The sequence below is a fragment of the Etheostoma spectabile genome, chromosome 11 (genome assembly GCF_008692095.1).
Source record: "Etheostoma spectabile isolate EspeVRDwgs_2016 chromosome 11, UIUC_Espe_1.0, whole genome shotgun sequence".
NCBI classification, from domain to species: domain Eukaryota; kingdom Metazoa; phylum Chordata; class Actinopteri; order Perciformes; family Percidae; genus Etheostoma; species Etheostoma spectabile.
The window spans coordinates 16701224-16716189 of NC_045743.1; the positions used below are offsets into that span (position 1 = coordinate 16701224).

At 39.7% G+C, this 14966-nt stretch overlaps 1 protein-coding gene across 1 annotated transcript in view; it reads right to left on the reverse strand.

Moving 5' to 3' along the window:
* Window positions 1-9418: 9418 nt before the first annotated feature.
* The window catches only part of LOC116698422 (polycystic kidney disease protein 1-like 2), a 28539-nt gene continuing 22991 nt past the window's right edge, over window positions 9419-14966 (reverse strand). Inside the window, exons 24-28 of the mRNA XM_032530355.1 lie at window positions 13818-13978; window positions 13146-13356; window positions 12303-12404; window positions 12038-12169; window positions 9419-9906 (exon numbers count right to left, since the gene is read on the reverse strand). Coding sequence (XP_032386246.1) covers window positions 9781-9906; window positions 12038-12169; window positions 12303-12404; window positions 13146-13356; window positions 13818-13978 — 732 coding nt within the window. The 3' untranslated portion in view covers window positions 9419-9780. The remainder of the gene's footprint in view (window positions 9907-12037; window positions 12170-12302; window positions 12405-13145; window positions 13357-13817; window positions 13979-14966) is intronic.

Genomic DNA, 14966 nt, shown 5'->3' on the forward strand with positions numbered 1-14966 from the left:
AAAATGTAAACTGCGGACTGGTGTCCTTGTTAAACTTTCCATAATTACCGTTTTTATGGCAAGTAGTTTACACACACACACACACACACACACACACACACACACACACCACACACACACACACACACACACAATTTCTGATAAACAATTTCCTTTTGCTGGGTAATTGGGGTCAACATTTGAAGGATAAGCCCTATATCAACAATTTGAAGATTGAACTTTAGTTGTTTTCAATTTATCTCTTTGGTGCACAAAGGAAAGAAATGTTCAGAAACTTTTTTCTTTAATGAAGTTGTTTGTGCCCCCAAGGACTCTCAGTCATGGATGTAACAGTATCTGGTTTGAAGGTCTTTTTTCTTGTAATTTGAAAAAAAAAAACTTAAGTACTGTGTCAACACCATTTTTTCATTATTGAATAAGCCTTAAAGGTTTGTAATTGAATCTTTTATAATAAAAATATCACATAATAATGGCACAGGCTACTCAAACGTAATAGTGCAATAGGTTATTGACCACCATTGATATTGAAAAAGCAAAGGACACATAATAAATACGATATTTTAAAATGTTTTAGACATTTGACTTAACCATCTAACAAATACATTTTGACCAAAATACATTCTTGACTACATGTCAATTATACCGCTCAAAGGTAAACATAAACATGAAACACAATAACATTATACTAGTCTATATCCATGATGTTACACAAACTCCGGTGGATTTCTGAGGACTATAGTTTACTCCTAAGATCTCTGCAGGGTAAATCCAGACAGCTAGCTAGACTATCTGTCCAATCTGAGTTTTCTGTTGCACGACTAAAACAACTTTTGAACGTACGCATGTTTCATCCAAACAAGTTCCTTCCGCAAGGCTATTTTGCAGCCGCACCGGCGCTCCGTCTTAGTTTTGCGCCGCCTAAGACAATTGTGATTGGTTTAAAGTAATGCAAATAAACCAGAGCATGTTTTTCTTATATCTTGGAATGCTGTGTTGACTAGCCAGACCCTCTTCCGCTGCGCTGTGAAGGAAGGTCTGGCAATGCAAGACTATCATTCTACCAACCTTTCACATATGCAATTATCATCCATGGGACTTTCTTCCTGTGTTTTTACTTAACTATCTGCATCCTCCTCCCAATGACTTTAGGGTAGTCTAAGAATGTCACATCCTCTTGGATTAGAAAAACAATGTTGCCAGTGAACATAAACATCATCACATCGACTATGAGGTTTTCCTTTTCACTTTCAAGGCTCTCCACAACCTTGCACCTCTGTACCTTTCTGACCCTATACGTCACACTTCCTGTACAACCCCCTCCCGGGCCCTCCGATCTTCCTCCTGCATGCTCCTCACCACACCTCCTACCTGCTTAGCAACTATGGGTAAGGGTAGAAGCTTCAGCCGTACAGCCCTGCCGTCTGGAACTCCCTCAAACCATCCGTGAAATTAACTCTCCATTCCCACCTTCAAATCCAACCTTAAAACGCCTTGTTATAGATTAGCATGTTCTGTCTGACTATACAATTCTTACTATTGCTGTTTATGGTCTTTGTTCTTGTTTTTAATTACTGTTTTACTGCTGTACATTAGCCTTGAGTGAAATGAAAGGCGCCCATACACAAAATGAAATATTTCATTTATTATCATCCAGGCAACACTATAGCAAATTAATTGCATGTAAATGGGAGATTGTGCATCAGGTAAATGACAATACTATACACAGCCTCAAAAAGAACATATGAAAGAGTCCACTAGTACAGTAGTCTGGCATTTTCACTACAGGTATGAGGGATTTACTTAGAACAGGAGGGGTGATGCCATCGTCGGTTTTCCACTCATTGCATAGACGATGGTGGTGGTATATTTTCATGAAAAAGGACAAGTTTGTGACTGGGCATCCCAGATTTTGATAATGAACAACTAACACGTTACACACTGGACCTAAGTTTGTATAGTTTTGTCAACTACAATCACAGAGTTCATCACTGAGATCTACAATAGCTGTGTTATCACTAAAACTTAGTCAGATGGGACAAGACACAGAATCATACAGCTTCTAAACCAGAGGGGCCCAAATTGTTTCAAATGAAGGGCCTAAATATATCTGGATGGAAGGTCGCCGGCCAAAAATAATTGTTGATGTTGAAGAATACCGTAATTCTTACCATTCTCCGTAGACAAAAAGTTTAAGATTTAAAAACAAACGTTACTTTTAAAATGAGAAGACAATAAGCAAGAGCATGTCAAATCTGTGGCAGGCCAAAACAAAGAGAGCACGGGCCAAACTTGGCACGTGGGCCCAAAATTGGGCGCCATTGTTCTAAACAAACAACTAAAGTGGGACATGTTCATGGAAGTAGCTTGGAGGAAGAGGAGAGGAGATGAGCAGTTGGACGAGGGAGGGAGCCACATTGTCACCAGGTGAACTGGAAATAGACCGTGCCTGCCTTTTCTCGGTCACAGCGATATTATTTACCAGAAGACATACATTCCATTCAGGGATAACACTGATTGCTTAATGCAGCCTTTTTATGGTACCAGTACAACTTTCAAGGGCTGTTACACTGTTTCTGCCTCAGCTGTGCCAGAACAACAGATATGAAAGAGCCCCAGAGGTACTAGCACTTCCAGTTTCATTAAGTGAAAAATATGACCTTTTATTTCTGTTAATTCTTATGCTCACTGATCTTTAGAGGAAAATGCTGTTTTAATTTCAGAGACTGACTTAATTGCCTATCAAGTGCCTTTGACAGCCTCAGCCCGTCCTTTCCTACACATGAAAGACAGAAAGAGACCCAATGTGCTGATCTATAATTCCATAAATATGCCAAAGCCTCTTTCAATTAGTGGGCTCAGGCGCATCAGCCAAATTGCTAAAAAGTGCAATCAAGTATAAAGCTGTGGATGTAAAAGACACCTTTAGAAAGACATTTGTATTAAAATCTCAGTAACTTAGGCATTGGATCTGTCTAATTAAGTTTTAAATTTCCACCATTCACTACGATGAGACTGGGCTGCCCAGCCCTGACTTCAACTCAATCCAACAAATGCAAATCACCAGGTTCTAGAATCTTGTGAAGGGTTAGGGTTATGAAGCATCAGTGACAAATAATCCCCCCTTCCCATTTTTTACACTGTGTCAGGATACCATGTCAAATGGCCATGTAGGTACATCCCAGGTCCCGAACCTGCATCCAAGTTTCCTTCACTTGCTTCCCTTCCTTGAGTCTTTCCATCCCACCAAGGAAACATGGGAGAGATGATAGAAAAACATGCAAGGAGAGGGAAAGGAGGAAGTTAAGCATCACGTGTGCATGCGAGTTGCATGGCCGCAGGAACATATTTTGAGTTGGGGGTGCTGACAAATTTTCGAGAGTGACATTTTCAGGCAATGTCAGTCCCCACACACCACACAGAGCATCCATCCAACACTCCACAAAGTAAAACATGAATGAAAAACTAAATCCAAGACAGGGCAAAACTAGGTATGGGTAACGCATGATACAGGCAAAAAGCTACGACAATTATACAGAATAGGCCCACTACAAGCTCAACCACTGAGCCACAAAATACAAGGGTATTAAATACATCACTGAATGAAATTAAATCAAAAGTTAGCTGCCTCGTTGTCCCCTCCGACGGACAATGGCACGGAATACACCGAACAGACCCGAGTCACCAACCAGACTGTCCGACAGCCAATCATCGGGTTGGTGTGTCAGAGCCATTAAATGTGGAGACGGTGTCTGCCCCCTCAAGCCTAAACTGGGAGCTTGTTCCACAGGAGAGCTTGATGAAGATGAAGAGCTGCATGCAAACACCTCCAACATCTGAACCAGCTGACCAACTTCACTGTTCCCTGCTGTTATTAACCATGCTGTGCACAGCATCATAGCAACTTACATTTTTCTTTTCTGACTTTTATTGAAATGTTTGCACAAATAACCTGTGAGTTCACTGAGAGACATGTCCATTACCAAGTGATTGTCAATTATCCCACACCTGGAGAAACAGAATAACAGGACCAAAATGTATTTAGGAGCATTGTTGTGTTCTTGTTTGATATGTTGATGGTGGAGCAAGAGCAGTGAGAGAGATTTTCTCTTTCTTCAAGTCACTGACTTTTTTATTAAAATGCTGTCTGACTGCACTGTACACTTGCACAGCTGCTTAAAGAGTGTTTTCTGTAGTATTAAACCACACTTACTGTTACCACAGTAACCAAGTCAGAACATTACCAACTAACTAAACAATGTACAATTAATTAAGATAATATCCACGAGCCAAATTGCCATTGGGGTTCTTTAATTCTCTAAATTCAATTCAATTCAATTCAATTTTATTTAAGTATAAAATCATAAAAAAGATTTATTCAAAAAATTTTACGATAACCACACCCCAGAATTTAAAAGGCCCAACGTTCTGGGTTTCCTCGGAAAGCAACGGGCAGTGGAGGAAAAAACTTCCTTTTGGGCAAAAAACCCGGGTCGCCCCGGCTTGGGGGGGGGTGTTTGAGTTGGGGTAGAATGAAGGGGCAAACAAAAATAGAAAAAATTGTATTTGTACGTTTTTTGTATGTTCAGTAGCAGGACCTGTGCGGCAGTACAAGACAGCAGCGTAGCGGGACGTAGCAACGTAGAGGACGTAGCGGGCCCCGAGGACAGTTGAAAGGCATAAAACGTGTAGCGGGCCCCTGGCGATAGCTTACCGTTTTGGGACCCTCTCTGACCCAAGGGAAATGGGGGAAAAAAAAGAACAAAGACCCCGGGGGAAGATCCCAGAGTGGGTTGTAAAAAGCATTGGGGGACAGGGATGCACATAAAGGGAAAGAGGAAAGATAGAGGGAGAGAGGAGATCATGTATCAAAAAATCCCCACGTAAAAACTATTCAAAAAAACCAAAGAGAGCGAGGTAAAGAAGTCCCCCCCCGGGGCCAGAACTTCCCCAAGGATGGTGTATCCCAAGTCTCCCTTTAGTTTTTTATATCTTGATTGTAATAGATAAATCTGAAAACTAGGGATAATATACTCCCAAAAATATTCATTCTACCCCTAACAGATATCAAAAAAAGCCAAGCTTCTAAAAAACTATTATTACAACAAACCAAGGAGACAAGGTAAAGAAGCTCCACCCGGCCCGGGCCAGAACCCCCCCCAACCGGATGGGCTTTCCAAGTCCCCCTTTAGTTATATTAATGTAGTAAATGAAAACTTTGTGACTAACTACTATCCCAAACCCAAATTCATTCTGCCCTAACAAAGCTTTTAAAAAAGGGAAAATCTTAAGCCTACTCTTAAAGGGGAAGGGTTTTTGCCCCCCGGCCCCAAACTAAACCCGGTTTTACGGGAAGGAGCCTGAAGCTGAACCCCGGGCTCCTTTTTTCTTTTAGGACTCTGGAACCCAAAAAAGATTTGGGAGCGTAGTTCTCCCCTGGGTTTTAAAGGTACTTAACTTTTTAAATAAGAGGACCCTAAAAGAAGAGCTTTGTAGGTGAAAAAAGGGATTTTAAATTCTTTCTAAATTTTCAGGAAGCCAATGCGAGAAGCTAAAACAGGAGAAACTGTCTCTTTTCCTGTTTCCCCGTCGAAAAACGTGCCGCGCTTCGGATCACTTAGTTTTAGGATTTTTTCGAGCAGCCTGTAGAAAGATTGCATTTAACCCAACCTAAAAGTAACAAAGCGGGGATATTTTTTTGCATTTTTTTTGACGGGAATTCCGATTTTGCAATATTAGTGGGTGAAAAAAGGCTCCTAAAATGTCTTAAGGGGAAATTTAAAGGCTTCCTGATCAAGAGACTCCAGATTTTTCACGGGGTGTGGGGCCGGGGTGACCCACCCAAAACAAATCTTTGGTATGCAAAAAGGGGGTGTTTGGGTCCGGAGCAATAATTCGTTTTTCTGATTTTCATTAGAAAATAAAGGGTATCCAGGTTTTAATACTTGAAGGCCTTTTAAGTTAACAAGATTATTTCACCCGGTTTTATGAAAATTAAAATTGGTTCTCGAAAAAATAAAAATTTTAGGGGTTTCCTAAAAAGTAAAGGAAGCATATAAAAGTAAACGGTTGGCCCGAGACAGATCCTTGTGGGCCCCCATAAAACCTTGGCGGCACAGAGGTTTCCGTTAACATTAACAAATGAGACGATCTGAAAAAAGCTTAAACCCAGCTTAGAGCCCCCTTTAATGCCAATTAAATTTTCCCAATCTCTGTAATAAGATATAAGGTCAATGGTATCAAAAGCAGCCAAGACTAAAAAACAAAAAAAAGAATAAGCCTTTGTCTGAAACAATTAGGAGGGCATTGAATTTTCACAAAGGGGTCTCGTGTAGAGAACTCTAAAACCTGACTAAAATCCCCAAATAACTGTTGCTTGCCAAAAATCGCACGCGGTTTGGCACGCTTTCTCAAAACTTTGAAGAAAGGGGAAGGTTTTGGGTATAGGGGCTAAGTGGCTAAAAAAATTGGGTCAAGTTTGGTTTTTCAGAAGAGGTTTAATTTCAGCTCTTTTAAAATTCTGTGGGACTAGCCTGTAAAAAGCAAATGGTTTATTCAGATGAAAATGTTGACTAAGGTAAACTTCTTTAACCCCATCGGGGGGATCTAAGAGGGAGGTTTATGTTTTGAAAGAAAAAATTGAATTTAAAATTTATAAAAAAATCAAGTGAAGCAAAGCAGTCAAAAAAGTATTGGTTTACAGCTTTTTAAGGTTCCCGATTTTTGGATAAACCGTTTAAAGGCGGGCTTGGTGAATTTTGTTTAAAGTTATAATTTTTTCATTGAAGAACCTATTAAAGTCGTTACTAAAGAGTAGGGAAAATTTGGGTCATAGGGTTGACCTTTTGTTAGCCTGGCTACGCTGAAAAAAAACCCGGGGGTTGTTCTATTTTCCTTAAAGACGTTTCGCTGCTTGGCATTACGGGGGGCCTTTTCCCATACGTTTTAAGACTATCTTTCCAGGTAAACGAGAATTTAGTTTGGGGAGGGCCCAAACTTCTCAAGTTTTGCGTATTTCTTTAAATTTTCGGTTTCTGTTTCCATGGAAACCCTTTTTTGTTTTTTTTTTTTTTAGGGGGAACAGAGTCAGGTTTTTTTCGTGCGGCCCGCTGCATATCAACAAAATGATGATTTGGGGGGCTAATAGATAGGAGTCCCCGTTTTTGGGACTTGGTAATGAATTAAAATTTAAAGGAAACCATCCTTAAATTTTAGCTAAGCACTACAGATAGACATCTTTTATAGGTGTTTGCCTAAGGGGGTGATTCGCAGTATAAAATCAAAAGTTATAAAAAAGGGTCGTAGGGAAGGGAAATTTTGTGGGAACAATTAATGTTTAATTTCAACACCATATACCAAACAAAATCGGGGGTGGTTAAAACGGTGAGGGGTTTTTTAACCCCTTTAAGAAGCCAAAGAAACTAAAGAGAAAAACGCAGGCAAGGCTTCTTCTTCCCTCCACAGAAATTAAAACCCACAAAAAACTTGGCCCTTTTTGCACTAGGGTTTTTATAGAAATCTGCAAATTGGAATAAAAAATTCAGGTATGGACAGGGGCTCGGTACACTAAAAAAATAGAAAGGTTGATTTATTTTTCCAAATTGGGTGTGAAAGAAAGAACAAGCTTTTAAAAATTATAATTTATTTTGGGTTTAGAGCTAATTTGTAGATAGAATAAAAGTAGGCAATCCCCCTCCCCGGCCCGTGCCCCAGGAATGGGGTATTAATATGACTGGGGGGGGTGGATTTTTTTAGACTAACATATTCTCCATCACCCAGCCAGGTTTCAGTAAGACAAAATAAATCAATATTAGAATCTGATATCAATTCATTTACTAGTACACCTTTAGAAGAGAAAACTTGTGGTTTTAATTTTTACGAGGTTTTCATGCACAGCTCCTCTTCTGTTTACCTTTGATTTAAATAATTTTAATGGTCGGGGGGCAGACACCGTCACTATGGGATTTTTACTAGGTAACACCTGGAATAAAGAAGCAGAGAAGTGTGTTAGACTGGGACTCTGCCTCCTGGTCCCAACTATGGATTGTCAAGGATTAGGTCCACCAATAAACTTGTCAATGTTTCTAGAAATGAGAGCTGCTCCAGCCCAAGTGGGATGAATGCCGTCTCTCCGAATCAGACCAGGTCTTCCCCAGAAAGACTGCCAGTGATCCACAAAGCCACATCATTATCTGGACACCACCTTGATAGCCAGCGGCGAAATGACGACATGCGGCTATACATGTCATCGCTGGTTAGATTTGGCAGGGGTCCAGAGAAAACTACGGTGTCCGACATTGACTTTGCGTATGTACACACCGATTCAACATTAATCTAGTAACCTCCGATGCCGTAACCGGGAGTCATAACGCCAACGTGAATAACAATCTACTGTATTTACGTTTATCCTTAGCCAGCAGTTTCAGATAAGACTCAACGTCGCCCGCTCTAGCCCCCGGGATGCACTTAACTACGGCCGCCGGCTTCGCTAACTTCACATTTCTCAGAATGGAGCTGCCGATAATCAGAGTTGGTTTCTCAGCGGGGGGGTTGCTGAGTGGGGAAAATCTGTTAGAAACGCTAACAGGCTGGTGGCGGTCCGACGTCTTGGAAAGCTTACGACTGTCTCTTCCTCGTCCTCGCACAGTAACCCACGCACTATGTCCTGGCTGGTCCGGAGTTCGCGAGGAACGGCTACCAGAGGCTAACTCAGGCTCAGGCCGGCCCGTGCCGACTACCGGGGGGGGGGTTAGCTACAGTAACTGACGACTGATCTGTCATGGTGCGGATCCGGACTTCTAACTCACTAAGCCTCGCCTCCACGTCCAAAAATAAACTACACTTGTTACACACGCCATCACCGCTAAAGAATGCAGAGGAGTAACTAAACATCTCACACATCGAGCAGGAGAAAGTCGGAGAGGGGGCCGACATAACTAACTGCTAGGTTAAAGTCGTTAGCAGCTAAGCTAAAGTACGGTAGCGTTAGCTACCAAGCGTTAAAACAGCTGTTATTTAACAAAAGTCGCTAAAAAAATGAGAAGATATGTGAGTACTTAGGCAGAACTGCTATAAGAATAAGTGTTTAGCGGACAGTTAGCCGCTGTAATAGCAAATCTAACAAACTGAACTGGTATGTCGTGAGCAGCAGAGCTACCAACACGCAACCAACACACAGGCACCAAAATCATTACATTATACAATGGTCTCAAACATGTATTTAATAAATACATACATGTAACACAACTAATATTACTTATACATTATATAATGCATTAAACCTATAGGTATGTATTTCCCTTAATTCCCTTGTATTCTATTAAATATTTGTATGGTTTAATTCAGAATGATGTCATATTTTTCAAAGTGAAGCCTGCTTTAAATTCATATTGATTTGTACTCATTGTGTGTTGAAAAGTGTTTTATGAAAATTTAAACATTGTCTGTCTACAGTATCTTTTAGAGAATTGTTTTTCTTCTCCTTTAGTTTTTTTAGATGCATATGCCTTTTGTGTATGTATGATGATGACTTATCTAATATTGAAGAATGTAATCTGTATCCCACCTCACTGTGTCACAATCACAAAGCAGAACAGCATCATGTAACCGCCCAGTAGAGAACAGGCAAACAATGACAAATGATCAAATGAACATGTGGAGCTTACGGCATACAAGATATTAAAAACAATCACATATGAAATACAACAAAATGTTGCTAGGTGTTTACTAGCTTTCCAGATTTCTGAAACATGTTTCCATCAATAGTTGAGGATATTTCTCCTGTTATGAAGGCATATCTCCGTCCCTGTTCACATCCTGCCTCAGCGTGTCAGGATCGTTATATCTGATCCCAAAAAGACCGCAGATTTTCTTCAGCATGAGGTCGACAATCTCCTCCTCGTCAGAGGGCTGGGTAAGAGAGGAGAGATGACAAAATCAGTTTTTGTTAGTGATAAGAATTGTTTGAGAAAAGTCTCTTGCTCTCCTACTCCCTGCTAACGGCATACCATGGGCATCCATCATCTCAACTGGATCTCAACTTTTGAGGACCCCCCCCCCCCCCCCCCCAGTGAATAACAATGAATCAACAGTTTCCTGTATCCATGTGGCATCTTTAAGGTGTACCATTGCTTTTTTAATTTTATACTGAGAATGAAAAGAGGCTTTCAAAATTCTCCTCCAGTTGCAGTTACTATGCAACCACATTGGGAAGTGTTATTGTTATCTCTCCTTATTGACACCTGTGAGTGGATTAGAAATCCCTGAAAGCCCTCAAAGTCTCTTAAGTTGATGTGGCTAATTACAGAACCCTATGACATCAACAGACTCACTGCATGCGTAACAAATGTTCTCTCGCTCCTCAACCAAACACAGGCCACCAGCCTTTGTCTGTGTTAAGCTAAATATAAGGGAAACTTATTTAGATTTTCTTACAGCAAGAATTCAGTGGATTTGGAACTACGTTGTCCTTGTGCTCTAGCTGAGTTGTTTCCAACCTTTTTCCTTGAGGGACCCCTTTTCTATCATTGAGTAAAACTCAAGACAACTCCTGACTTTACTTAATGTACAATTAAACCCAAATAGTGACAACAACTGCAGTAACTTTGTGTAAAACAAGCAATTTCGAGGATTTTTATCGGAATGTTTCCTGGCAATATTGAATCAAAGATGAGTTTTCCTGTTAATTTTTAAGAATTTAAAGACAATAATCTGTATTAAGCATTTCATTTTTTAAATAATTATACTTTAGGCTTCTTTCATGCCTAATTTAATGATTTCTAGTCCCTGATACTTGGCCATGGCTTTATTAGCACTTTGGTTGTTTTAACAGCGTACGTTTCTACTGCAGGACGAGGTTGTTTAGCATAGAGGGAAGGATCTGGAGATATAGCTTGTGTTCAGATCTTCACCATGCACCATACTTATATGTAAAGGTTTTTGTGAGCTTAAATAATTAACCAACTCTAACTGGGTATTTGACTGACCAATTGTGTTTTCTTCCTTTTTATTTCACGCTTGTTTATTTCTGTTTTGTAATTTCCTTTGTTCTTTATTGCCACTGCTCGCTTGGTGGTTTATTCTCTTAAATATGATGTGCCTTTTTGATTGTGAATAATAAAAAAATAAAATTAAAAAGAAAAACAACAGTAAGTGAAATAAATTAATTTAAGTATTCCTCTTCTATAGTTTTTACAAAAACATCTCACTCATACTCATATACAGGATGTACAATTTCAGCAGTTAAGTGACAATATAATGTGTTGGTCGGCGCACACTCCAAAGAAAACTGCAGCTGCCGCAGAATAATAGAAGAGGTGGAAAAACTAATATTAAACAGAAACAATTATGCCAAGGACAGGCTGGTGATGTGAACCGGATCAGTTGTTCTCTGAATCAGAAGCTTTTCCAGTGTGACAGGAGCAATGAGTGTCTCGACTTGGCAGCAGCTGTAGCATGAAGAAGCATAATGAGCAGCTAAAATCTGAGTTTCCTTGGAGACTGATGAAATTTAGAATTTCAGCCTAATAGCTTGGACAGCAGCAGCATCCAAAGGGCATAAGGAGGCAGCTGGCTGTTCAGTTCATTTCTTGCCATTTTCAATACTTTCATAAGGATTTTGTATGTAGTCAAGCACCAATATGTGTGATTTGTAGTTGTCTTTGTAGAAAGGCTTGCTTGTGAAGTAGTAGGGTTTTTATTGCTATTGTTGGAAAAGCATCATGTGCGTGAAATAGTTTCACACCAGACTTCTTTCTGGCTTTCACAATATGCTCTGAACTGAGAGCTTTAGCTTTGTAGAATATTGCTACAACTAACATGATTTTATCAACCTTGACAGACTGTGTTCATGGAAAACCCTTATCTGGCAAATTGGCATATAATTCCTGTATACACATTCAGTTTGTACAGTATACTGTACTCTATTCCCTTTAACAGTATGCTGTGTGATCTGTATCAAAACCATTTAGAGAAAAGATTAGATTTACTTATGTTTTAATGATCCTTGATTAGTTGCTTTAAAACTTGTGATAAATGTTACCTTGTGACATATTCGCTCCTTTGTGAATGCTGCGAGGATCACTGAGACGAAGAGATTGAGCACCACGAACGTCATGAACACAATACAGGAAGCAAAGATTAGTCCACTGAGCACAGGGTTGCAGTCAATGACCTGGCGAGCAATGGATCAGTGAGACATCAATATCAGATTGAGCTGACAAATCCTTTATTGGTGAGAGATTCTGCAGTATTGTTACTCCACAAAAATAATCATGTATAAGTATTTACATAGGGGGAAATCTCACCTCGTCATAGTTAAAGATGCCCATCTGCAAAGCGACAATGGTCAAGAGAGCATCCAATAAAGTTCTGTAAGAGGACAGCTGCCAGCCATACATCACGTTGCACTAGAAAGAGATGGGCCATTGTGTGAATAGTGGAAATACTAATATCATTTTGGTCTATCTAGTGCCGGAATCTTCAACAGGGGGTCCGGGACCCCTGGGGGTCCTCAGAGTCAATTTGTTCTTTTTCAAAAAACAAAACATTCTCCAGATGAATCCAACATATTATTAGCAAATTTAAATCCCAACTGATGATAGGCTTACTGGTCAATAGGTAAGGTAGTCACTAAGATATAGACATCCACAGATAGAGTTCATCCTAAGGATTCACCATGCCACATGTAGGTTTTAAAATTAAAACATGATTTATAAAATCATGCCAACAATTATTGGGCTATTTTAAAAGCTTAGTTTTCTATGCAAAAAAGATATTATGTGAAGGCTTTATTGTAGGCCTAGTTTAATATGCAACTTCATTTTATCCAAAATATGTAGTAGGGGGTCCCTGATCGTCTCTTTCTAGCTTTTTAGCTACTTTTTTAAGCTAAGGGGTCCTTAGCTTAAAAAAGTTTAAAACCCCTGATCTAGGGTTTTTTCTTTACTTACTTAAGTATTCTGACAACTACAACTTCAAGATAAAATATCATAAAAGTTATATTTTATTATATATATTATCTAAACCCCAATGACTCAGAAAATAGCTGTGACATACTGTAACATTCTCACCCATGTACTGAATAAAAGCTGGAAAGAATCTAATCTTTGTAAAAGTGAAAGTCTTGTTAAAAGGGGGACGATACTCACCGTAATGGAATATGCCAGTAACATGATCACAATGACCACAAGGTAACTGCTTATGTCGCTCCAGGCCCGCTGCAGTGCAGCCGTGATCATGTTCATCTTGGGGTTTAGTCGGAGCAGATGCCACAGTTTGAAGGTGGCAAGCAGGACCAGGAAGGCGATCAGATACTGGAGCGCTGAGTCTGCTTTGGCTGTGTCGTAAAAACTGGGAAATCTACATACACAGTGAAGATGTGAGCTATCATAAATAGGAGAAACAGCGGATTTGTTAGACTGTACTTAGGCATAGTGTTGCTCAACATTCAAGTTCTGGAGCCTATAAATATTTCCATGTTCAGCATCGTAGCTAGGCATGCTATCTAGCACTGACAAAGTACAGCCGAGACTGATCGGGAATGTCAATTGGACAAGGTTGGCCTGATGATGACACTAGATGGGGGGGATGTGTTCTTGTTGCAAGATGGGTGTTTTATGGGTTATTAAAAGATACAAAACTTGTTATTCACAAAAAGACCAACCAACATTGCCATTGCTGCTAGCATGGGTAAAAAGCATTAGAAAGACAACATCTAACCACAATATAAAGCCCACTGCATATTGACAACACTTTTTTTTTGCATGCCCTACAAACTAAAGATCAAACCTAAGGTTTAGTACAGTACATGCATGTCTCACTTGTCTTTGTGGTTTTGGAAGTAGGTCATATCGCGGTTCCCAAGCAGGGTCCGCTTGATGAAGACCGCCACGGTGCTCCAGCTCAGTAAGATAATAGTCAGCTCAAAAAGGTTCCATCTATTCCTGAAGTAAGCCCACCGCTGTTGCTTCATTAATTTGCCCTGACAGTAAAACAAAAGAAAGGGTTGTCATATGTAACAGAGGCTGGTTTGTACAGTATGCATGACCATAGGAAATTTGCACGAATAACCAAAAAAGTGATTTGTGTCCGTTGCAAAAACATTAATGTGTAATATAATGATGAAGGCTTAACAAGTTCCACTAAATTTTCTGTATAGGCAAGAACAAGCACTTTAAATAATATAATTCTGAAATATATGTTTTCAGAAAAAAAAAAAATTAGTTAGTTAATTAAAAAAGTATAATTGAAAGGCTGGGTGCTTACTTTACAAACAGTACAGGAAGGACAAACAATGTGACCTTATTGTCTTAGAAATTGTGAATATTGACCACAATGGCCCTGAAAAGAGCAGAAAAGTATAATTGCGATATGACTCAGTGCTGTACTAAAAACTGTACTGTAGAAGAACATGGAGCAGTGGTTATGACACAAAAGCTGTTATATGGAAGAAAATTACAGATATTAGTGCTGTCACATCCTCTCAACAACACATTATCTTTAATGTCTACAGATATGTCTCCCTTACGTAATGATTGAATAGGTGTATACTCAAAGGGGGCAATCTAGTGTCCTGTTTCATTTATCTGGTTGAACGAGTCAGAGGAATTATGGGCAGGGCATAATAAGGTGCTGCTTGCTCTGAATCAGCTGTTGATTCCTTTTAGATTTGCATGCAAATCAGTTACGGAAAGTTTGATGACAGTTTTAACACAGCTGCAAAATCAGCAATTCAGTCTTACACCAAGCTCTCCAACGTCTGTAACAAACAGTTGTGTGTCCATGGAAAATTGGGCTGGAACCAAATAGCATTTATTAGAAGCATGCTCTGAACAGGGTTCATGCGATTTGACTACTGAGCTCTGTTCGCATATTATGAGGCCAGTTGGAGTTTGTAAAGCCCTCAGTGAATAGAAACCCCTGCCTGTCTCATTACATATCTGAAATTAAATAGGTACATGGATAACAAA